The sequence below is a fragment of the Neofelis nebulosa genome, chromosome 11 (assembly GCF_028018385.1).
Source record: "Neofelis nebulosa isolate mNeoNeb1 chromosome 11, mNeoNeb1.pri, whole genome shotgun sequence".
Classification (NCBI taxonomy): domain Eukaryota; kingdom Metazoa; phylum Chordata; class Mammalia; order Carnivora; family Felidae; genus Neofelis; species Neofelis nebulosa.
Genome location: NC_080792.1, coordinates 92,254,635 through 92,280,441, shown reverse-complemented (window position 1 = coordinate 92,280,441; position 25,807 = coordinate 92,254,635). Strand labels below are relative to the sequence as shown.

Genomic DNA, 25,807 nt, shown 5'->3' with positions numbered 1-25,807 from the left:
TGTTTATTTTAATATGTTTTTGCAGGGGTAGGGGGAGCAGGAAGATGTGACCTTCCCTTCACCTGTTGCCGAAGGGCCAGCCGTCACAAGGGCTTACATCCCAGGGGACGCTCCAGGACAGCAGGCTGGGTCGGGCTTCCGGGCTTGAGTGGGGCCTGGCCCACGGCTGATTCAGGACAGCTGCTTCCAGTGGGGTTGCCAGATTTGTCCTCTCGCTCTGCAGAACCTCTGGTTAAAATTCACAGGCTGGGGGCGCCTGGGTGGCGCAGTCGGTTAAGTGGCCGACTTCAGCCAGGTCACAATCTCGCGGTCCGTGAGTGCGAGCCCCGCGTCGGGCTCTGGGCTGATGGCTCAGAGCCTGGAGCCTGTTTCCGATTCTGTGTCTCCCTCTCTCTCTGCCCCTCCCCCGTTCATGCTCTGTCTCTCTCTGTCCAAAAATAAATTAAAAACGTTGAAAAAAAAATTAAAAAAAAAAAAAATTCACAGGCTGGCGGGGGCCCCTGGGTGGCCCAGTCGGTGAGGCGTCTGGCTCTCGGCTTTGTTTCGGGCCATGACCTCACGGTTGGGGAGTTCGAGCCCTGTATCCGGCCCTGTGATGAGAATGTGGAGGCTGCTAGGGATGCTCTGTCTCCCCCTCTCTCTCTCCTCCCCCATGCACGCTGCATTCTTTCTCTCTCTCTGTCTGCCTCCCTCCCTTCCTCAAAATAAATAAATAAACAAATTCACAAGCAGGTCTCCGTTATGCTGGGGCTTCTGGGGACTTCTGTCAAGTGAGCCAGGATGCTAAACATAAAAGGTGGGGGGTGGGGGTGGACAGTGGATCCTGCAGGGATCTCGAAACATCAGTGATACTAGGTTTCCACCAAATACAACCATCCAAACTCAGAACTTCACGTCCAGAAGGGCCAGATCAATTCAAAATACTGCTACTACTCCAAAATCAATACTGGCCAACCTGAGGGAGACTGCACCGAAAAACTGGCCTGTGCTCTTCAGGGTGATGAGAGACAAAAGAGGCCCAGCCATTCCGGAGACATTTCGGGGCGGGGGGGGGTCATAAGTGGGGGAGGGGCATGCCACCCTGATTTAAAAACTTAAGGAAGAAGCCAGCTTCCTGCCAGACATCTGCCACCATCGTACTGGAGAAGGAATGGCCCTTGATGGAGCTCTCATTCTCCTTTTTTTTTTTTTTTAACGTTTATTTATTTTTGAGACAGAGAGAGACAGAGCATGAATGGGGGAGGGTCAGAGAGAGGGAGACAGAATCTGAAACAGGCTCCAGGCTCTGAGCTGTCAGCACAGAGCCCGACGCGGGACTCGAACTCACGGACCGCGAGATCGCGACCTGAGCCGAAGTCGGATGCTTCACTGACTGAGCCACCCAGGCGCCCCTCATTCTCCTTCTTAGCCTTCTCTCTTTCTCTCTGTTGCCGTCTCTTGTCCAGCATCTCAGGTCACTCCACCCCCCTCCACCCAGTCCACGGGATCCTCTACTGTGGACACTGCTTCGGTCTGCCTAGCATCCCTCCTCTCTGTCTGGTGCCCACATCCCCGCCTCTCCCGGGAAGAACTCTTCTCCCAACTGCAACCGTGTGGACTGGATGCCAACATCATTGCGTGTGTGGATCTCGCTGCTGTGGTCACATGGGCCTGTGCCCAGACTGGGCCTGTTCTTTTTTTTTTTTTTTATTTTTTTTTTTAAACGTTTTTATTTATTTTTGAGACAGAGAGAGACAGAGCATGAACGGGGGAGGGTCACAGAGAGAGAGAGAGACACAGAATCTGAAACAGGCTCCAGGCTCTGAGCGGTCAGCACAGAGCCCGACGCGGGACTCGAACTCACGGACTGTGAGATCATGACCTGAGCCGGAGTCGGACACTCAACTGACCGAGCCACCCAGGCGCCCCTAGACTGGGCCTGTTCTAATTGCCCTTTCCTGCCCAAGCGGAGTCACGAGAGGCAGGGGAGAAAGACTGGGAGCCCAGAGACCGTAATCCAGACTGTGTGTCCCATGAAGCGTTGAACAGATTTTGGATTTGTAGCCACACCTTGAAAACAGGACCATTTCACGGTCTTAAAAGCCCAGATTTCTTGGTCTGCTTGAGTCATGAAGACCTCCGTGCTCCCGGTCATTGGGATAACAATTGTACCCATCTCATGGGGTCTCTGTGAAGAATAAGTTAATATATATATACATGAGTGTATCTGTCCCAAAGAGGCACACCCTTCCGGAATACCAAAGACGTGTGTGAAGGCGAATAAAGGTATTTAGATGCACCAAAAATACTTTCTTTTTTCCCCAGGTACTGCAAATGCAAAACTGTTTATGCTGAGTTCGTCTCGGGGGCGCCTGGGAGGCTCGGTCAGTAAAGTGCCTGACTTTGGCAGATCATGATCTCACAGCTCATGAATTCGAGCCTTGCATCAGGCTCTCTGCTGTTGGTGCAGAATCCGCTTTGGATCCTCTGTACCCCTGCCCCCCCCCCCGGCTCCTCCCCTGCTCTCCCTGTCAAAAAATAAACATTTAAAAAATCTTTAAAACAAGTTCATTTCAGATCGCCCACACCTGGTACATGTTGGTAATCACAGATGGGTACCAGGAAACATTAAAGTGGTGTCACCCACTCCGTCCTCCATCCTGTGGACAAGGGGTTCCTGAAACAAGTGGCCAGAGTGGGGTGGCCCGCGGTCCTCTCTGGTTGCAGTCCTCATCCACCCCTGAAAAGGAGAAGGACCCCTTGGCACAGAGAACTTGTAGAATATCCCTGTGGTTTGAAACGTATAGACGTTTTCTAAGAAAATAATATAGTGAAATTCATGCAAATAAGAAGACACAGACTCCTCCTTTTCAGACTAGTTTGGTGTGATGCCACCAGGGCTGGGAGGGCGGCCAGCCTGGGAGGCCAGGGCCAGTGGACGTAGTGGCTCCAGGCTGGGTACCAGGGTGGGGGGTGGTTGGAAGAAGCAGCCAGCTGGGATGGAATGTTCAGGAACCACAGACTTAGTGGGGCGAGGAGCGCAGCCAGCAAGAGACATATGTGGCTGAGCCCAAGTGGCCTGAGAAGGGGACAAACGGGGGGGGGGGGGGGGGTGGCCTGGAATGGAGACGGGGGAGGGAGTGACAAACCTAGAGAAGAAGAAATCTGGAGCAAGCCCCGTGATTCTTATTAGACTGTGAGGTACCGGTGTGAACTCACGCATTTGAAGACGAAGACAGAGGTGGGGACGTGTGTGCGACAGTTCCTGGCTCCGTCCGCAGAGAGGGTTGGACGGAGCACACTCCCAAATAGCAACGAGCACATCGAGAGCCTAGAGTTGGGTTTCTAAGCACCATGGCTGCCCATTAAAAGGAACTCAGATGCACCTTCCACCTTCTTCTGATGCCCAGGAAGGAAGAGGGAGCTTAAAGGGACAATGAGGACGTGTCAGAGGACACAGGGTATGACGAGAGGGCTCCCGCTGGCCAAAGGTAAGATATCCTGAGCATCAAAATAATGGCGGCGGTGAAACTGAAGCCTTTGACGAAAGAAATCCAGGAGCCCATTCCGTTAATAAATCCATAAATGAAATATCGAAACTCTTAGGACAAACAGGACGTTTACGTTGTCTCTAGACGTGTTTTCACGAAATATTTACTCATTTGTCACAGGACAAGAGTGACTTCGCGGGGCGCCTGGGTGGCGCAGTCGGTTAAGCGTCCGACTTCAGCCAGGTCACGATCTCGCGGTCCGTGAGTTCGAGCCCCGCGTCAGGCTCTGGGCTGATGGCTCGGAGCCTGGAGCCTGTTTCCGATTCTGTGTCTTCCTCTCTCTCTGCCCCTCCCCCGTTCATGCTCTGTCTCTCTCTGTCCCAAAAATAAATAAAAAAATGTTGAAAAAAAAAAATTTAAAAAAAAAAAAAAAAAAGAGTGACTTCGCAGTAGAGAAGCCTGGCGCCTGGTGCCTGAGTCAAGGGAGTGACCACCACTCACAGCATGACAAATTTAAATCGCGCGCCACCTGACAAAGTGCAACGAGACCAGAGCAGCCCCTCTGGCACACTCCTGCCAAAGGTGCGTCATCAGAAGGTGGTCACGAAGAAACGCCAGACGAACCCACATCGAGAGACGGCCACAAAATAACCAGCCTGCGATCTTCGGAAGAGTCACGGTCACGAAATCCGAGAAAAGACTGAAGGAAAATAAAGAGCCGTGCGTGACACGGAAGAGATCTATCCAGACAACAGGGGAGACTGGGCTGGGGTCTTAGGACGGGGAGGCAGTAACGCAGAAACTTGAATTCCCCGATTTTGTCGCTGCACTGCGCTTCCAGAAGAGAATGGCTTTGTGGGCGAGAAAACACGCAGCCAACATTCAGGGGCGATGAGCGTCTATTTGGTCCATTACTCGGAAACGGCTCGGGGGGCGAAAGTCCCAGGCACTGGTCCTCGAAGCTCCTCCAGATGTCTGAGCTTGTTTGAAGATGAAAACAAGAAAGCCTGCGACTACCCTCCCCTATGTGTGAGTTTCATTTGGACACGTGTCCATCTCAAGAGGAAGGAGAATCCAACTCGGAGGGCTGGCGTGCCTTGAGGGGGGCACTACTCATGGAGGAAGTGTGAAGCTGGCAATGGGTGCCCACCGACGAGCAACGGTGGGGGCGCCCAGTGGTACCCAGCACCCTCTCTGGCACCTTCAGATGGGGCAAGAGGAGAAGGGAGTGTTACTGAACCCAGGGAGCACGGGGGGGGTCTTAGACAGGGGCCCCCGACAAGAGTTCCAGTCATGGGGTGGGGGGGGCAGATGCCCAGGGAGCAGGTGCATCATACATAGGCCAGCCTCCTCTTGTCCTGCCCTCCAGCCCCTGCCAAGGCCCCGTTGGCCAACTCCAGACGGACTCCAGCAGGCACAGGAACTGCCCCCTGAGGGGTCAGCCCCCCAGAACCCAGAGAAGGGTGAAGAATAGATATTGTATCTGGAATGTGGGCAAATGGTTGGGGGGGGGGAGGGAAGCCAACTATCCAACAACCACTGGCCCCTCTGCAATCTCTCTGAGCCTCCTTGCACAGATCCAGAAACCGGGGCTCTGCCGGCTCCAGCGGCGTGCCCGTATCTGCACAGTGGAGCGGCGATCGCACCCAGGCGGGGATGAACACCTTATCCCTCCCTGCCTCCCAGTGAGGACCCGTCGGCGAGGCCAAGGCCAAAATACGGACTTGCTGAAACCGGCTCCCTCTGGATCCTGCCTTTGTCTCTCCAACTACCTCTGGCACCTGATCTTGCCTGATGGGTGGAGAACGCTGGCTTGACAGGCGAGCGATGAATGACGTTTGCTCATCCCGGGTTCGGGCTAGTCTGACACAGACTCAATTAGACAGACACATCTTCACGCTGCGTCCTGTTCGTCCGCACGGACGCAGGTAGATTTCTGAGCGGCAAAGAGGTACAACTTGTTTGCCTGACTTCTGTCTCCTCTACCTGGGCTGTGCATACTCCTCGATTTGGAAACGTAGGGACGTCGGTTTTTATTTTTGTCCCCAGTCGCTCACCGTTTTCTCTCGCGGTACCACCCAAATTTTCCTCGGCACCCCGCTCTGAGCCCTCAGAAGCTCCTCCCCCAGGTTCTAGAACCAAACTGAGGCAGTGAGGCACGGCACAGCCTCACCTCAGCAAGGGTGAGAAGGTGAGACCGCGAGGCGCCACCATCACAGGCAAAGAGAAGAACTGAAACAAAGAAAAGAACGAAACAAAAACTGATGTCGTAATTGAACACCTGGATCAAGCCGTATCTGATGACTAATTTTAGAATAATTTCATCATCCCCCAAAAGATATCTCATACCCATGTGCAATCACTTGCCATTATTTCAGTAATCCGCTCAGTTGTTCAGAGAAAGTCCTAATCAAGGATGTTTTTCACTGTTTACACAGTGAAATTCTGGTCTCTGTTTTAAGTTGATTCCTTTCCTGTGGCCACTTCTGGGAACCATTATCTGCGAAGGAGCCTCTCTTGGATCTCACCAGAAAGAGGCAGAGGGGCGCAGGAAAGGATGGCCACACAGAAAGAACGTGGGAGACTTAACCGGCCTCTGGCCAGCACATCTCCTGGCCAGCATCACGCTCCTGTATGAACCTTCTCACCTCAAATCTGACAGGGACGCTTTTCTGGAGTGACTGAGGGGACGAAGGGATACTGGCGGGTTCTGAGCCCAGTCCGAGACCCTTCATAAAATGGTAGCCAGCTAAAGAGGCCCAGCACATAAAACGTACCTGTTTTTCTGACCTTCCAAGATCGAAGAGATTTGCTCTGTGTGAAAGGCAGACACAAAGATAGAATTAAGTCACTCATCCGCCAAGTAGTAAGGGCCTCATATACGCCAGGCACTGGAGCCGGTAAGGAGAACAGGGACACACGACAGTGAACGGGACAGAAAACACTTTCTGTTCTCAGAGAGCTTAAATCCTAGGGGAGAGGGAGACAGAAAAACAACTACGTCAAATCTGTGGATTATCAGGTGGTGATAAGTGCAAAGAAAAAGTAAAAGAAAAGAAAAAAGGAAGGAGCACAGGAGGTGCCGTGAGGGTACGAATCACCAGATGGCACAGAAAAAGAGAGACGTCTCTAAGAGAGGGTGACCCGCGATCAGAGACCTGACGTGGACAGCGTCAGTGAAGTGAATATGCACGTACAAAGGTCCTGCGGTCGGAGTCCATATGTGAGGGTGTGGAAGTTGAGATGAGGCCAGAAGGGTGCTCGGGGATCAGAGGTCACCCAGCACCTCGGAGCTCCTGCAACAGACTGCAACTCTGGCTCTGAATCTGACGGGAGCCTCTGCCCCTGCCCCTGCAGCGTTCTGAACATTGGACGATGCGATCTCACTGCTGGTCAGGAAGCGTCTGAGGGGGGCCTCCTCAACCAGGATGCAGTTGCTACGAGCTGACAACGGTGGACACTTCGGTCATCAAGGACTCTCTCTACAGGATGGGCAGTGAGGAATGAGGAAGTGACAGGACCAAATCATCAGCAACGTGTGCGCCGGGAGAACAGGTGGTTAAGGCATCTGAGGAAAAAAACCCAAAATCCCCCTGACCGGGAAATCCCAGACCACTGAGGGTTGGCAAGAAGCTGATGTCCACACACTTCCTTGCCTGTGAATAAGAAAGGGAGCCCCCCGAACTAATGGGCAACCTCCCTGCCAAAGCTGCTGTTGGTGGGCCCAAGCCATAGATGCTGGGGGGCCGGTGTCCAGGGGCCACGCCATGGATGCTGGGGGGGCGGGTGTCCAAGGGCCACACCATGGATGCTGGGGGGGGTTTCCAAGGGCCACACCATGGATGCTGGGGGGGGGGGGGGGAGGGTGTCCAGGGGCCACACCATGGCCAGGGAGACAACTGACCAGTAACAGGGAATGACAGACTCCGGCAAGAAAATGGCATTTTGTCATCAGGACATCAGCGCACTAGACGAAAACACCGAGTTTGAAGGAAAATGGAGAGGGCCTGCTCTCAGAGTCAATTCTCTGCTTACAGTTATAAAGGGGGAAAAGAAGGAAAATGGTCACCTGAGGCTGTGCACTGACCCAAAAGATTCACAAACACATGGCTACGCAGGGAGCAGGAGGGAGGAAACGGCGCTGGAGTGGAACAAACCCCCCAAATGGAGATCTCCCCCAGGATCCGGTTTCTTGCTCTTGAGCGAGGATGCCTCTCAAGGCCGCCTTCTGTGGCTGAGGCTCCAGAGTCCGGGGGCCCCTCTGGGTCCTGGGTGGGCGCCTGGCAGGTGGCAGAAGGGAAAAGACCTCACTGCCCCTCTGCTGTAGTGCCCGGTCCCCGGCCCGCCCCCGACGGAAGGTCTGATGCAGGGAGGGAGGCGGGGAGGGGAGGAGGAAAGTCAGAGCTAAGGGAAGGCCAGAGAAAACCACTGTGCGGTGCGGGTGCCTGGGAGGGGGAGGAGGCACGAGGGCCTGGATGTGGCCGCGTGTGCACACGGCCGGGGGACAGGGTGACCTCCCGCGGGCTGCGCCTCCGACTGATGACAGCTGCCACAGGCAGCCGCCCCACTGGCTTCTGGTTTCCCTCGTGTCGCTCGTTTGCTTGGCTGGATAGACTCGTGCCCACCCGGCGTCTCATAGGGCCTGCCCAGTCTCTGGGTCACGACGCCCTCTGTACGATGACCCCGGGCTCCCGAGACCAGCACGTCCCAGGCCTGGCCAGTCTTCACCTCCGTTCTCTCTCTCGTCTCGCCCCTGACTGGCTCAGGGCTCAGGGACCCCAGTGAGCGACGTGAGATGTACTCCATCAACTCTTTCTATGATCATTTGGGAAGCCACTTCCTTCTTTTGATAATATTTTTAATGCTTATTTATTTTGAGAGAGAGAGAGGGAGCAGGGGAGGGGCAGAGAGAGAGGGAGAGAGAGAATCCCAAGCAGGCTCTCAGCTGTCAGCGTGGAGCCCAACACAGGGCTTGATCTCACAACCCTGAGACTGTGACCTCAGCTGAAATCAAGAGCTGGACGCCCAGCCAAGTGAGCCACCCGGGCACCCCTGGGAAGCTGCTTTCTGTCCTTCTATTTTTTTAATGTTTGTTTACTTTTGTGAGAGAGAGAGAGACAGAGTGCGAGCAGGGGAGGGGCAGAGAGAGAGGGAGACCCAGAATCGGAAGCAGGCTCCAGGCTCCGAGCTGTCAGCACAGAGCCCGACGCGGGGCTCGAACTCACGGACCATGAGATCGCGACCTGAGCCAAAGTCAGACGCTCAAGGGACTGAGCCCCCCAGGTGCCCTGCCACTTTCTTTTTCATGAGTGCGCTCTGTGAACAGGACGTGAAGCTGGAGGGCCCCTGGTGACAATGACGACCACCCAAAAACGCAGCCAACACAGAGGGCATGGGAGAGAACAGACAGCCAGGAGCTATGTCTGGTGGCAGTAACTGACCCCTGGATCCAGCAGTGTCTGAAGCCCACACGGGCTTTTCAGTTACCTGAGCAACATCATTTATTCTACCCGCCTTCTTTTTCTTTTCCTTTTTTTAAAGTCTGTGGCTTTGATTCCATGCGCGCAAGTTGGGTTTTTCACTATTTGCAACCAAGGGAGTCAGGACTGATCAAGGGATTTGGGGCGTTTTGGTGCGTTTTCAAAGACCACCTCCCTCAGGGAGGAGGGAAAACCGGTCCGAGGGCTTCAAACACAACCTCATTGTTCCCACTGGAGATGCTGCTCCCAGCACCACATCCTGTTTATGGGGTGAGGTTTAGATTTTTTTTTTTTTTTTTTTTTTTGGCTTCAAATCATCACTTCGCTGGAACGCCAAGGTTAGAGCAGAAGTAGCCTTCTGTTCTGTGTCTGTGGTGGGGATGGCGGGTGACTGCTTTAAACTTCCTTTGTTTGTTTGGAGAAAACGAGAATCCCTCATTGCCTCGAAGAGCTGCTCATCGACCACCATATGCCCAAGTGGGTAGTGTTATATCCACACGTCTACTGCTTCTGAGTCCGCAGAGACTGTGAGGAAACACAGCGGAAAGCAGACATTGTAATTAAGGGGCCGGAGGGAGGCACCGAACAAGAAAGACGAAAAGTCCGCAGCAGAGCTGGGTGAAAACTTTAACCTAGGAAAGACGAGAGAGCTGTTCTCGATGGTTCTGATACTCTGGGGACCCAGGGGAGAAGGCAGGTATCACGGGTATTAGGAGACTAAGCCAGACAGAATCACATCTAAGCTGCATTTAAGCATGAAGTACGTCAAGGGAGGTCTCAGAATATAAACCACCGGCTCTCTGTTTAGGCTGATAATGAGTGGACACCTTCACACTTGACCAGAGTTTCCTGTTCTCTGATATTGCCATGCTCACTGTTCTTTCTTATACATGATGCCCAGTTACTTAAAAAATATCCACGGGTATTTTCTATCGGATCACGTTGTGTGATTCCCCTTCTCTGTGGCTTTGGTAATTATGCATATCCTAAGAGCTATGGTTTAGTGAGCTTTTTCTTTTATCTTTCTTCTTTTTTTTTAAATGTTTATTTATTTTTGAGACAGAGAGACACAGAGCATGAACGGGGAGGGTCAGAGAGAGGGAGACACAGAATCGGAAACAGGCTCCAGGCTCTGAGCTGTCAGCACAGAGCCCGACGCGGGGCTCGAACCCACAAACCGTGAGATCATGACCTGATCCGAAGTCGGTCGCTGAACTGACTGAGCCACCCAGGCGCCCCTAGTGAGCTTTTTCTACGTGCCTGATCTCGCCGGCTATGATGGATGGAATGGTGGCCACCAAGAGCTATGTGCACATGGGACCTGTGAACGTGACCTGATTTGCAAAATGGGTCTTTTCAGACGTAATTCAGTCCAAGATTTCAGGACGACTTCACCCCGGGTTAGGGTGGGCCGGAAATCAGTGACAGGTGTCCTCGTAAGACAGAGGGAAGAGGTGTGCAGAGAAAGCTACGTGAGGAGGAAGGCAGAGGCTGGGGGGATCCAGGTGCAGGCGGGGAGCACCAGGGGTCAGCAAAGCGGACAGAACAAAGAAGGGTCCTCCCCCAGAGTCTTCAGAAAAGCACGGCCCCTCCAGCACCAGAGATCAGATTTCAGGCTCCGCAACTGAGAGAGAACACGGTTCTGTCGCACTGAGCTGCCCAGTTCGGTGTTACGTGTGACAGCAGCCTCAGGAGACTAACGCCCTCCCACTCGCTGTTCCCTCCACATTCTCAATAATCCTGCAGAGCAGGTGTTATTACTGCCACCTCGTGAAACCGAGGCTGGATGGACAGGTGCTGATTTCGCATCCAGCGCCCATCCCACCGCCTTGCGTAACAGCTCCTCCTTCTTCGTCCGGGAGAAATACCCTTTCCCCTTGAATACGAAACGGTGAAAGTGTCTATCACACGGTCTTCACCTTTTCTGTGCAGACAGGACCCTAGGCAACCAGTTCTCAATCCTGGATACACCGTGGAATCCCCAGAGCAGCTTCAGAAAACTAAGTACGACCAGCCCCGCCTTGATGCCCACCCCTCGTCCACCGCTACCAAAGATCCTCATTCAATCAGTGTGGGGTAGGGCCTGGGGATTAGCATTTTTGAAAGCTTCCCAGGTGATGCTAAAGTTCGCCCAGGGTTCTAGACTTTCTTTCTCCCTAGATTCTAAAACGGGAGCACAGAGATAAAATGAATAAAATGATGGCAGCACCGTGAGGCAAGACATCAATTATAATAAGGCAACTTCTGACCCGTAGGAAACCGGCTCCTTTACCTCCAGGATCATGCGCTCCAAATCCCTGTTTCTCGGGCGGCCCTGAGATGTTTCTGTGGCTGACACAGGCTTCTGACCAATGCATCTAGGAAATGACACAAAAAGGCTCAAACTTAAGCTTCTCCTTCTATGGGACTGAGCCTGCCTACCTAATCCATAAGTGATAGTTTTGCGTGTGGCTGACAACAGGAAGGGTGCTGAGGAAGAAAGAAAAGGCATTTTATGTAGAGAACGCATGGTCTCCTATATGGACCCTTTGAATTGCCTTAGCGTTGCAGACATTTGCAATTGTGAACCAAACACGCCTAACATCACCGCTAAGAACATCCTTAATCAGTGGCAAAGGAACGTACACGCTGCAGAAGACAAGGAATCAGTCACTCTAGGAGAGTATCTAGAACCACTGTCCTGGAAATTTTGCTAATTCAGACTTGGCTGTGTTGTATTTCACCTTTGTTCTCTCCTTAAAGGCAGTTAACTTCTAAATCCCTAAGGTGTTTAAACACTTTTGTGCAGCTCAGCACACAAGCAGGAGACAGAACAAAGTCCCGCAGAGAAAACTGTTTCAAGGGTATAAGAAGTACCCACTCAGAAACCAAGGCAAGCCAATGAAACATGATTTTTATCCTTCCTCAAAGTATACACAAATAATCTCTAACTGAAAACTCTCTTAGCGATTCCTAGGGTGTAAGATGTATGCACTTGAAAAGGATTATACATAGAGGGAAAAAGTATTGGAGGTACACTGTTTTAAGTTTCTTACACAACATTTAAAGCAGCATAACACATGGTGAATGTAGGCTTTGATGAATTAAAGATGTATTTTGTAAACCTTACAGCAATGACTAAAATTTAAAGAGGTAGGAGTAGTGAGCCAATATGGACATAAATGGAATCACGAAACATATATACAATACAAAACCATGCAGAAAAATAAGAAAAAAAGGTAAAGAACAGGGGGATTATTAAGAAAACAAAGAGCAAGGTGGTAGATTTCCATACAAACATATCAATAATCACATTAAATATAAATGGTCTAAACACAAAGATTAAAAGACACAGATTAACAGATGGAATGAGCAGGCAAAACCCAACAAACGACATTAAATATAAAGACACAGGGGCACCTGGATGGCGCAGTCGGTTGAGTGTCTGACTTCGGGTCGGGTCATGATCTCATGGGTTGTGAGTTCAAGCCCTACCTTGGGTTTACTGCTGTCAGCGTGGAGCCCGCTTCAGATCCTCTCTGTTCCTTTCCCTCTCTGCCCCTCCCCACTCACGTTCTCTCTCTCAAAAATGAATAGGGGCGCCTGGGTGTCTCAGTCGGTTAAGCTTCCCACTCCGGCTCAGGTCACGATCTCACGGTCCGTGAGTTCGAGCCCCGTTTTGGGCTCTGTGCTGACAGCTCAGAGCCTGGAGCCTGCTTCGGATTCTATGTCTCCCTCTCTCTCTGACCCTCCCCCGTTCATGCTCTGTCTCACTCTGTCTCAAAAATAAATAAACATTAAAAAAAAAAAAGAATAAACACATTTATAAAAATAAATAAATAAATAAATTAGTTAAAAAAAAAAAAAAAGATTTTACAGGGGGCGCCTGGGTGGCTCAGTCAGTTAAGTGTCCAACTTTGGATCAGATCATGATCTTGAAGTTTGTGGCTTCAAGTCCCACATCAGGCTCTATGCTGACAGCTCGGAGCCTGGAGACTGCTTCAGATTCTGTCTCCCTCTCTCTCTCTGCCCCTCCCCTGCTCACACTCTGTCTCTCTCTCTCTCTCAAGAATAAACATTAAAAAAATTAAAAAAAAAAAAGATTTGACAAGCGCAAACGCTAATCAAAGGAAAGCTGAGGTGCCTATGTTAATAGCAGATGGAACAGACCTCAAAACATTTTTCCAAGGATAAAGAAGGCTATCACATAATGAAAAAGAGGTCAATTCACCACAAAGACATAACAATACTAGGTGTGTATGGACCTAAAGCTCTGTTTCAAAATATACGAAGGAAAAGCTGACAGAACTTTAATGAAAAACAGACAGCTGCAAAACAGAGCTGGAGATCTCAACACTCCTCTGAGTAACTGACGGAAGAAAAAACTAAAGTCAGTAGGAATAGGAGGTGCCTTAACAACACGGTGAACATGTGAAGCGTCCCTGTGACCGTGGGCTAGGCGAATACTTCTTCAATGTGACCCCGAATTACCAAGAGTAAAATTAACACAGCAAACGTCATTAAAATTACACACCTTTGCTTTTCCAAAAACACAGACTGGCAGAAGGTCTCTGTAAACATGTATCGGATAAAGGACTCACAACCATAATATATAAAGGATCCTCCAAGATCAGTAAGAGGAAAAACAAGAACCAATAACAGACATGGGCAGAGATCGGAAAGAGACATTTCACCGAAGAAAACAGAAAACAGCAAACAGCAAATGATCACAAAGAATGCTGAACACCATTAGTCATAAGGCTGACAACCAACACCTCAAAGAAACACCACTGCCCCCTCCTAAAACTATTAAAAATCAAAGAAAACAAAATGGCAAGCAGTAAGCACTGATGGAGACAGAAATCAGCTGGGACTCTTATACCTTGCTGGTGCGAATGCAAAGTGTCACTACGTACGAAAAGAGTTTGCAGTGTGATAAAGTTACACACCCACTAACCGTAACAGCCGGCAATCCCAGTTCCAGGTTCGTACCCGAAGAGAATAAAAAACTACGTCTGCGTGAAAAGTTGCTTGTGAGTATTTACAGTGACGCTTTGCATAATTACCAAAAGCTAGGGGTAATCCAAATGTCCCTCAACTAGGAAACAAACGAGTGTGACCCAGATGTCCGACGGAATGTCACGTACCATCCAGAAGGAACAACCTGTTGTACTGGATGTGGGTGAATATTTATTCAGTGCGCTGTACTAAGCAAAAGATTCGAAAGCTGCATCATCTCATGACCCCATTTTTACGGAATTATGAAAAAGGCAGACCTATAAGGACAGAAAAGGGACGAGCGGCTGCCAGGGGCTGTGGGGAGGCCACCCGGGGCACAGACGAATTTTGGGGAGTGATGGAAATATTCTGCACCGTAACAGTGGTGGTGTTTTGCAGGAGTACAAGGGTTTGTCGAAACATATAACTGTACTCAAAAGGGTGAATTTTACTGTATGCAAATTATATCTTAATAAATCTGACTTTTAAACAAAGTGGATTGCTAAAAAAAAAATTCTATCCATCAGACTTTCCATTTATTCCATTAATTCAGTAACACTCCCTTTCACTCCAATTAATATACCAAAGACTCGTTTTTATTAACCTTGCTTCTCATGACTATGGATGTATGAAATGTCTAATACATGCAGAGGCTTTGTTTTAACCTCTGCTCATGGAGGTGCTAACTACTAATATAATTGAGAGTTCTGAGTTCTCTGCCTGACGCTGGCCACTCTTGTGATTAAGCGAACAGTGAACAGTGAGACAAAGGAAGAAGAAAGAGCCCAAGGCCCAAGTGGCTGGGGGAGGGCAGCAAGGAGGGGAAGCAGGTGAATAATCAGCCCACCCAGGAGGCACTCCTATGTCCAGCTTTGGCACAGTGGAGGCATATGGAAATGTGACCCAAGGTTGAAGTTGTAAATCCTGCTTTAATCATGAATTCTCCCAATCTGGGGAGCCCACTCACTTTCTAAAAAACAACACCCGGGCACCCAGGGGGCTCAGTCGGTTAATCGTCAGACTTCGGCTCAGGTCGTGATCTCACGGTTTGTGAGTTCGAGCCCCACATGGGGCTCTGTGCTGACAGCTCGGAGCCTGGAGCCCGCTTCGGATTCTGTGTCTCCCTCTCTCTCTGCCCCTCCCCTGCTTGCGCTCTGTCTCAAAAATAAATAAAAACAAACAAACAAAAATTTTAAGAACCTCGAAATCCCAAAAGGTCTGCTTGTTTGGTCTTAATTCACTTGGTGGCCAGTGTGGACCCAAAGCGAAGTGAGCCTCAGGGCACCCGGCTGGCTCAGACGGTAGGGCATGCGGGTTGTGAGTTCGAGCCCTACGGTGGGTGTAGAGAGGACTTAAAAATAAAATCTTTAGAAGAAGTAACTACACGCATCAATAAATTAAAGCGAAGCGAGGCTAGTTGGGGTATTATCCTCCTTTACGTACTTGTACAGTTCATGCAAAATTACCAATGTGTACAGTCCAAACCCACACCCAGCCTAGGGGTGCTATACCGTAGGTGTGTGCGACCCTATGCCTCTGGCCAGCTAGCTCTTCAAAGGTCTCAGTATTTCTGAATCTTGAAGCACATCGGGCCCCACAGACTTCAGAACAGGCTGTGGTCTCGTGTGACCTTCCCCAGGGTCCTGTACGCGACCAACAAGCATGAGTACATTCTGGGGCAGCCTCTCAGCCCACCGAGGCCCCTCCCGCTGCCTCATCTGGGGTCAATTCCTCAACCTCTAACTGAAGGACACTTCCCCTCACCTACCCGAGTCTTACTTACACCTTAGGTCTTAAATCTTAGGAAGACTCCCTTCTTTCGTCCTGGCTATTTATAGAACCTCCCAGGAACAAGGACTCTACTCTAAACCCTGAGACTTGCAGAGACTTAAATCCACAGTGGAAAATAAACGTACAATTGGTACTAAACATTGATCAGTGGTTTCAAGGATTCTAGAAATCAGCACTTAAATTCTCCGGCAGGAAGAGTCAGAGAAGGCTCCCCCCCCCCCCCCCCAGCCAGCACAGATTTAAATGAGGGTGGGGACACTTTCCTCTCTAGAAGAAATCTCACTTTTTCTTTGGGGAGGCATCAGAAGGGAGCTGCCGTGATGCTTTCGGTCCTGGGAAACAATGAAAAACATTTGACAGGGGATGAGTTGCCGGCCGCAGGCCCCCGTACCGCAGCTGAAAACTGTCAAGCAGAAGGAAGCAAGGAAAGGAAAATCAAGGTGGTGCTAAGCCAGGGAGGGACGGCTGTGGGTAGAGGTGGGAAATCTCCATCCCTGTAGTCTCCGTCCCCCCATCCCTTGCTGTGCAAATAGCATTTTGAAAATAAAACTCCCAGGCCCACTTTCCCACCAAATCTCTGCCCTTAGCTTCCTCTACATGGACATTTGTAAGGGTACCTCTTCTAAATCACAGTTAGAATCCTCCAGATTGGGGGGTGGGGGGGGGGCGGAAAGAAGGGATTTAATTACGAGAAGCCCACAACTTACTTTTACAAGGCACCTTCAGCACCCAGACTTCTGGCCTGATTACATCCTCTACGGAGGCGGGGAGTAAACCTGATCAGGGGCTCTCACCCCTTGGTCACTTTACAATGACCCCACCTTCCTCTACATCATCCGTCCAGCCGCTTTCCCATCCCAAAGTCGCCGGGAAGTATTTGGGGAAGGGATTTCTTTTTTAATGGCCACTTTACATGTTGGGAAACCGAATCCTACAAATGATAGGACCCAGAGCTATAACAGCAGAATTAAGGCGCCAGATGCCGAATGTTTGCTCTTTCAGATAAAACAGAAAAGTATCCCCAGCCCTTGGCGCGCGAGCGCACACTGCCGTCTACCTGGGGCTCTGGGAGAAAGGAACACTGTTCGAGAAAACAACGACTCTGTCCAGGCGGTGCGCCTGGGAACGTGCAGCCTCAAGGCACGCAGATTTCTCTGGAATTTCGGTCGGTGCTTAAGCACTTTGGAAAAGCAAATGCTACTTTTTAACCTCAGTTGGCAACTTGTGTCTCCCGACGCCTTAGCGGCCCAGCCCGCAGAGCCTGGGCCGGGAGAGAGCCGGGATTCTCCTCCGGCTGCACTCGGCCGGGCCCAGGCCGCGGCGCCGCGCGAAGGCGCAGGGACGCCTGTGCCACCGCCGTGTCACCCTGAGACCCGGGTCTCCCGCCCCGCGCGCCGCCGGCGGCAGGGGAGCGCCCCTCTCCTCTTCCGCGCCCGGCCAGGCAGCCGGGACTCCGCACAGCGATGTGCGCGCCGCAGTCCCCGCCCGCCCGCGGCCCCGGCGCCGGCGCCCGGCCGGGAAGGGCGCTTCCGGGCCCGGGCCCCCCGCTCTCCGCGCCGCTCCCGCCGCTGGCCCCAGCGCACACGCCCACGACCGCCACGACAGTGGCAGCGGCACCCTCCGTGAGCCCTCTGCGCGCCCGGCACTCGCTCGCCGCAGCCTCCCCAGCCTTGGGCAGGGTCGTCGTCCCCATTGCCGAGATGAGGAGACTGAGGCGCGCGGCCTCCGGGGACCGCGCTGCCGGGAAGCCCAGGTCCCGGGCCGCCACCGCGCCCCCCACCTTGCCGCACGCCCCAGGCGCGCCGCCTCCAAGCCGGGCTCCCGCCGGGGCCCCCGCGAGCGGCGCGCGGAGAGCGCGCGTTCCTCCGGGGGTCGAGGTCGCTTCTCGGGACCCCACGGCCGGGGCGCAAAGGACCAGGTCCGCCCTCCTGGACCTCCTGTCAGTGTGACCGACCGGGGGGGCTGGGGGGGGGGCAACGAGGCAGGCTCCCCGCTCCACAGTGTGACTGCTGGGGCTGGGTTAGGTCCGCACGGAATTCGGGCCTGGGGGCCACAGTGCCCCCCCCCAGCCACGCCCCCCCTCACCCCTGGGAGGCACCCAGAACCCGGATAGAGCCGACCAGCGGAATTTGCCCAGACCCCACGCACGCGGCGCCCAACCGGGTCCTCTCGGCTCGGGAAGGGCCGCTGGGCGCCCGGCACAGGCGCTCCGGGTGGGACCAGAGCCCTCCCCAAGGTCCCGGCGACACCCCGCCTTCCGGCTCCCCCCGCCCCGGCTCACCGAGACCCAGGAACTTCCCGCCCCGCCTTACCTTTGCCCAGCAGCGCGCCGAGCACCAGGCTGAGCGCCCCGCACAGCGGCGCCACCGGCCCGGGGGCCGCGCCCTCGGAGCGCATCCTGCGTCCCGGCAGCTCAGGCCGCCCTCCGCCCGCCCGAGGCGCAGCGCCGGCCCGCCGTCCCCGCCGGCTGTCCCATGCCCGGGGGCGACCCCCGGCTGCGAGTCGGCCGGCCCGGCTGCGGATCCGGTGGTCGCGCCTGCCCCCGCCGTGGCGACGCGGCGGCTCCGGATCCCGCGGCAGCGCGCGCTCTGGCCGGGACAACTTTTCTCCAGCCGCCGCCGCAGCCGCCGCCTGCCCCGCCCACCCCAGGGCCCGCCCACCCCCGGCCCGCCCCCCGGCCCCGCCCCCAGCCCCGCCCCGGGCCGGGGCCCAGCTCGCCCTGCGGGGAGGGGCGCGCGGGAGGGATCCCTGGTGGTGGGAGGAGACCCCGAGCGCTGAGAGCCGGGACTCGGGCCGCCCCCGGGGGTCCGCTCCGCCCGCGTGCGGCCGCCCGCCCCCCGCGCCCTGCGGCTCACGTCCCGGAGACTTCGGCGCAGGGACCCGCGCCTCAAGATGGAGCTGGACCCTTCCCCGCGCCGCCCTCCCGAGGCCGCGGCGGGGCGAGGGGTAGGCACTGCCTTGCACCTCGATTTCCGGTCATCCCTGGATTTTTTTTTGTCTTGAGAGCTGGGGACATCTGGAATTGGAAGTCTCGTGCATTCGCTGCGGAAAGCTCTGGACAGATCATTCAGTGGGGAAAGCCACGGGCGGCACCGTGTAAGGGGGGACCCGGGTGCATAGGATACAGAGGCGTGTTCACATGTGTGTGCGTCTGTGTGCCGTATCTCTGGGAGGGGGGCTGGAACCCCGGGGTGGGAGGCTCATTTCCCACTGTGTATCCTTTCATACTGGTGCGCGTCGCCCCCACCCCAATGAGCTTTTTACTAACTCTTCGGAGGACGGGGGCGGGGACGCTCCCCTCTCCTTGCCAGACCTGATCCTGCAGTGGCTAGAGACCTGAGGTTCAGACGAGGAAGATGTGCACCCTCCCGCCACCACCCTACTCATGCAGCGCTGCTCTCCCTGCGCGCGAGCATCGCGGCCGCTTGCCTGGGCTTGCCCATGCGGTTACTGGTTCTCGGGGACCGCGACGGGGGGCGGGGGGCGCTGAACGATCTGCAGGCGGGACCCCAACTCCATCTCGGGATGCATTAGGAGCCCAGAAGCTTCTCCGGGAGGCCCAGCCCTCCCCAGCCGCGCCTTGCGGTCCCCTGGGATCGGTGTCTGGGCTCAGCGGGCCTGCTCTCACCTGGGCTGGCTTACCCCAGCCTCGGAAAAGAAGCCTGACTGTGCCTGGCCACCAGAGCCTGGAATGAATTTCAAATAAGAGGAAAAGAAAAATATTTGATGGAACGAAGAGAAACGATCGTAGCAGCCGCAGACCCATTTCTCCTGACCGGGCTCAGTCACAGAGGAGCAGGTGCCTGGCTCGAGGAGAAACCAGGGGTGTCGGGGGGCGAAGGCTTGGAGCGCACTCCCAGCTCGGGGCCCTTTCTTCTCCCAGCCAGCGTGGCTGGGACCCGGGACTGGCTTTTCAAGGGAAGAGCGCTCACCGTTTTTCTCAGCCCCTCCACATGCCTGTCGTGGGGAGAAGGCTAGGCGGCAGGAAAAAGCAGCCAGGCCTGGGGAGGCCTGGGTGGCAGAGGCTTCATTTCTTAAGTGGATTATGCTGATAATTGCCCAATTCTCCAGTTCATTCCGCTAGTGTAGACAAACCTTGGGAAGCACTCATAAAGTAGGCTCGGGCCCCTAAAATGGAAAACACATTTCGTTCTCATTTTTATTTGTTAGCCTAAAGTCACTGGAGAAGAAATATTTTTCATTTAAATGTTTCCAGCCTCGGTGAGAGATACAACTTCTCTATTAATCCTGACTGAGGGGTTAGGATCCTCTCTCCCTCCTGTCTGATAATAGGAGCAAAACACCCCAAATTATGCCCTCCACAGTCCCCTGCCCCTCTGCACTTCATCTGCCCTGTGACCTTCTAAACATCAAACAAACTTGCACACAAAACTGAACAAACAAAAAAGGAGGATGCGGTCAGGTTACCTTTTTTTTTTTCTTTCTTTTTAGGAAAATCCCCCCCAAATGGAGGTGAGAATTTAGACATTCAGGCTAACAGTTTCCTGTATTTATTTTGTTTAAGGCATGTATTATTTAACCCCCAAATCATTAATTCCTTAACTTCAATTGCTCCCAGATGCGTTTCTGAATTTCATAGCAAACACCAGAGACCACTAATCCCCTCAAAGGCTATTGTGAAACTCCCCGTGGGCTGCGGGCACATGGAGACAATTAACATGATTTATACGGCACAAGAGCTATTGGAAAGAGGAAACCTTCTGCCTCCACATGTGCCTGGGGTTCCTAAGTCAAAGAGGTAACTTCAGATTTTATGTTGTTCGTGCTTACGTTCCAAATCTTTAGTATCATGTCAAATGAGGGATGCAATTCTTGAAGTTGGCTCAAGTGTTTCCCGTAAGGTCTGCCTCTAGATGGGGGACCTATAAGTATTATACATACACCAAGAACAAGGAAGGTAAGGGCTATGTGTTGGCCTCATGAGGCAGCTATGGTTGTCCTAATGTCAAGTCCTTACTACAGTACTTGGTATTAGAGAGAAGGAAGGGAGGGAGAGAGGAAGAGAGGGACAAAGGAAAGAAGGAGAGGGGAGGAAGGGAAGAAGGCATGTATTTGTCACCCTGTGCTGACATTTTTCTTAATGTTTACAGCCATCATCTCATTTAAGCCCTAATGGGAGAACTACTGTCCTTTGGTCTTTTATTCACTCACTCAACAAATAGCTGTCTGTTGCTCACCATTTTTCAGGCCCAGATATGGGGTCCTAGCACTGAGCCAAACAGATGAAGGTCCTACACTCATGGATCTTACAATGCAGGAGGCAGACTCTAAAGAAATATGAAAAGAAACCAATCCTATAAGACAGCAATTTCTGCAAGAAGGGCTTTTCGGGCTGAGAAACCCAAAGCACAAAGGCCAGGAGGTGGGAGAGCCAAGGGTCCCATTTTTCCTCCCGTGGCCTCTTGGAGGACACAGGCAGCAGAGGAAGCCTGGGGTTCACTAAGTCAGCTGAAGGCACACGGGGGTTGGAGGCTCACCCTGGGAGTTAGGGGCAGAGTCCTGCTGTGGGACGGAGAGCAGTTAATGCCGCCTGCTTCAGATGGCGGCGAAGGCCCTACGGATGGACAGTTTGGGTGATGGGAAAGTAGCAAGAGCCCGTGGCTTTGGCCCAGGCCACTGTGTACCTAATACACCCGTTGGAGAGGTAGAAAACACAGGGGTAAGAGGTCGTAGGGGCACGTTGGGACAGATGGGGCTACCGAGGCTCAGACGGGAGCTGGAGTCACATGCTCCTAGACGGCAGCGGTGGCATTCAATGATGAATGAGCGCTCCACCTGCCCCAGAAATGGCATGGCCGGTTTGCAGCCCCCAACTCTGAGTTAAAATTGGGCTTGACGTCGGTGAGAGCCATAAGCCTCGGCTTCTCTCTTCTGACAAACTCCAGGATCTCAACCTGGCTAAGGTGGAACAGGGTAGGGGACGTGGAGTGTAGAAACAGCCCATCCCTCCTCTCACCTCCATCTGTCTATGTACAGCTTCCCCGTCCCATGTCAGCCCCGTGGGGGAAGATGTCCGACCTGCTCTGTCCCGTGTTCCCAGCCCTGTGAGTGTGGGCACAGAGACGAACCCCTGTCCAGAGAGCAGCTATTGCAAAGCTGTAGATTACTACGAGGAAGCTCAGTTTCCCACATTTTATCTTCAGCTCACTTAGCCAATATTAGTAAGGATAATGGTAACAGTAATGGCGATAACGTTTGTTAGGTGCTTGCTAATTGCCAACGGATCCTGTTGACAACCTATGGATACGTACGTTTATGCTCCCATCTTACAGACCAGGAAGCTGATGTCAGAGTGGTTATTGGGCTCAGTCAGGGTCACCCAGCTAGGAAGTGGTCGACCCGGGTTTGAATCTAGGCCATCTGTAATCATTCGCTACGCTGACCTGTGTTCGGGTGTGTGCTCACGTCTGCCCATTCTCTACACCGGCTGTCTCGGTAACCTGTGTTAAGTCTCCCTTGCTGGACCTTTCTATTTTGAACAAACACTAAAAAAGTATTCCTTTGTAACTTCCACCAGTGTGGCTGTGCTGCCCTGTTCTCTACCCACACTCAGCCTCTGTGGAGATTAATCTTCCCTGGAGGGAACACGGGCCTGCTACGTCAGCCAAGATGCAAAACGCAGGTGACTGTTGGCCTGTGAGGACAACTTCTAAGACGGATGCTCAAGTGTCCACACCGACCCTTATCCTGTGTCCCTCCTGCCACCTGCTGCCTTCCCAGACTCTCATCGTTGTGTTCAAGACCCGCGGAGATTTTCTACCCATTGCCTTTCAACTCAGGGTCCAAGGTCAGCAAATGGTCCTTGTGGTATAGGAACTGAGTAATGTTTGAGATTACGTTACAAACAGAAGTAATCACACGGACATTTCCTTAACTGTATTTGTAGCATCATCATCATCATCATCATCATCATCATCTCTAACACTTCTAGATCTTTCATTTTGTGCTCAGCACTGTTTTAAATACTTTGACAAATACTCTGACTCATTTAATCCTCACGATAATCTGATGACATTACTATTGTCATTAGCCCCATCGAACAAAGAAATGGAGACACGCAGTTGAAGCAACTTGGTCAATGTCACAGAGCTAGTAGTTGGCAGACCTGGGTTTCGAATCCAATCAGTCTGGCTAGAGAATCCCTGTCAACAATACCCAGACCTTACTGTGCTTATGCACTACCTTGGGAACTTGTTAGAACGTTGATTCTAATTCAGTAGGTCAGGATGGGGGGCTTACGCTCCGCATTTCCAACAAGCCCCCAGCTCACCTTGAGGCTCTGCATCAGGGGACCAGCTTTGGAGTACCAATTCCCCTAAATCATTACTCCATTGTGCTCCCTACATAATTATCCAAAGTCATATTCTTCCAACTACTTTTTATCTGAAAATTTCACCAAAGTGAAACTCTTTCCTGTGTCTCAACACAAAGTAATCACAACCCCATTCAGTGTATCGCATCATTCCAGAAGAACCATGAGATTGGAGGGTTTGTTATGCCATCGGTTGAGGACAGATACTTCATACCGACCGCTCGCTAAACTCAAAAGTCGAAGGAGATGGACACGGGGACTGGCTTTGGCCAAGGTGGCGGCTGCTCTGTCACCCGGGGCCCTGAACGCATGAGCAGAGTTCCCTGCCAACCAGCAGTGGTCACGAAAATATTGACTGAGACGTGGATGTTTGCTGTTTTAAGCTGTTGACATTTTGGGGTGATTTGATAACTGTATCAAAACATAACCTGTCCTCCCTGAGACACCAGGCATTCAGATTCATGATTCAGTCGCTCAGCAACGCCCTTGCTCCTTTTGGATTATCAGGTCTTGCGGCAGGAGGAAAACACTTCCCATGCTGCTTCCTTCTTTGACCCTATAAATAATTGTTGCGTGACTACCACAGGTGGGCACTGGGCTAGGAATCTGTCCTCAGGAAACATGCAAACAGAGGTCTTGAGTGAGCATCAGAAAAGAGGCACAAATTCAATGTGAGAAGAGCCCAGAGAAGGCCAGAATGGTTTCACTGCCTCCCTATACTCCATTTGCACGGACCTTCTGTTGCCTCTGCTCTGCTCATGCTCCCTTCAGAGACTTTACACTTGTTGTTTTTCCTCCCCGAGGGCCCCTTAATAATTTCCCTCTCTTTTTAAATGTCCCCCCTCGGCGAGGTCTTTCTCCCCCTGGTCACTCTCCCAGAACCCAAGAAGGAGCAGAACACGTCCTTCATGGGACGCATTCTAAGTCATGGCTTCGAGGAAGTGATGCTCCATCGCTGGCTTCAGGGATGATGAGAGAGCCCGGCCGGCCGGCTTAGTCGGTGCGGCGTGTAATTCTTGATCCCGGGGTGGTGAGTTCGAGCCCCTCGTTGGGTGTAGAGATTACTTAAAAATAAAATCTTAAGAAACAAGAGTGGAGCTGGGGAAGACAGGAGGGCACAGTCTTCGTGGAAGGAAGAACAAGACAGAACGTAGGCTAGCCCGCGAGCAAGGCGCAGAAAATGTCACTTCTCTGACAGCCAGAAGAAAGAAATTAAAGCAACTCCAGTACCACCGGCACTTAGCTGTGGTGGGTTCAGCCGTTCTGTTGATTTCATCCTGTCCCCGCTAAGTCTTTGGTCTTGTGTTCTCAATTCCATAGTCATTACTTGGTAGGAACTAAACTTTGAATCGTTAATAGGGAATCATTCAACTCAAAGTCATCCAACCACGGTGAGATGCCACCCAGTCTGTAAGCTGTGATATTCATCTCCGTTTTAAAGCCCCTCTTGGCCTCCCGCGATCAGCATCCTAAGCTGTGGCATCGCTAATGAGTCATCAACTGCCCTTCTTCTCAGGTTCACACAATCCAGGTAACTACAGAAGCTTTGCAGCCGGACCCACGGCACTGTTCTCGACTCCCCTTAAAACTCTCGGATGGCCCGTTAAAAAAAAAAAACAACAACATTGAGCTTCAAATGGAAAACTGCCAGAATTGTGTTGTTTTGACAGTTGGAACAATGCAGTGCCAATTGTGTTAATTTATGTGACGAATAGATCTGCTCCCTACCCCAGGCGCTGGCTGCAAGTGGTTATAGAGTCAACAGTGCCCCCTGGTGGCGCTCACTGGCATTTGCTGCTGGCAGAGAGAAAAACAAGCTCAGATTTCTGGGTCTGAGCCAAGTGGCAGACAGATCTTTAGCATCATTCAATTCGGCAGCGTTTTATGCAAACCGATGTCTTTCTTCTCGAGAGAGGCCGTATCGGTCACAACGGCTGCTCTGCCTGTGACTTGTGAGTAACAGGTGTGATGTGTCCTGGCCGGTCTTCTGTAGGATTTCAGTACATGGTGTTCCCTGTAAAGCAGTTGCCTTCATGGAGCTTAAGAGACTGGCATGGAGAGTCTCCTTGGAGCTTTCTCGGGGAGCTTAAGAGATTAAAGGCTGGGCCGGCCAGGACCAGGAGCAAGGCTGGAGGGAGGAAGGGGTGGGGCTGTCTCCCTACCTGATCGCTGCCCCAGGCATCACGCATGAATCACGTAGGTGGCCCTTGTATTTGCTGACGGAGCTCGGAGGATCCATCAAGGTTCGATGGGGGGAGCTGAGCCACTCTGAAAAGGGAACTTATTTCAGGAATGAGACCTTATATCATTGCGGGAGAAGCTAGAGACGCCAAATTCCAGAAGGGGGAGTGGGAGGATAAGCAGAAGTCACTAAGCAGTTCTCTGAAGCCCCGAGCTCAGCTGTCAGCCTACTTCAAGTGAGCAGCTTGCATCTTGCAGAGGAAGGGGAGAGGCAGGAGTCCAGCCTCCAGAGCAGGGCGATGCGGGGGGAGCTCTTCGGGGGGCGCTACGGGGGAGTTCAGCTTCTGCTGTGCTTGAGTAAATGCCTACTCCTGAGTCTGTCCCCAGAATCTGCTAACGACTCAGGATTCTGAAGAAAACCCACAACTAAAAGAGAAGTATGAACAAACGAGCAAAACAGACTTCCTGAGGGCTCTGAAGAGTGAAAGGGGGGCAGGGAGGCAGGGAGGCAGGGAGGCAGGGAGGCAAGGCAGGTAGATTCCAGAAGGGAGCTGACCCTTGGAAGAAGAAAAAAG

At 52.6% G+C, this 25,807-nt stretch overlaps 1 protein-coding gene across 1 annotated transcript in view; it reads right to left on the bottom strand.

Moving 5' to 3' along the window:
* TMEM132C (transmembrane protein 132C) overlaps window positions 1–18,327 on the bottom strand; it is a 307,971-nt gene extending 289,644 nt beyond the window's left edge. The window contains exon 1 of the mRNA XM_058691482.1: window positions 18,031–18,327. Coding sequence (XP_058547465.1) covers window positions 18,031–18,115 — 85 coding nt within the window. The 5' untranslated portion in view covers window positions 18,116–18,327. The remainder of the gene's footprint in view (window positions 1–18,030) is intronic.
* Between the last annotated feature and the right edge of the window lie 7,480 nt (window positions 18,328–25,807).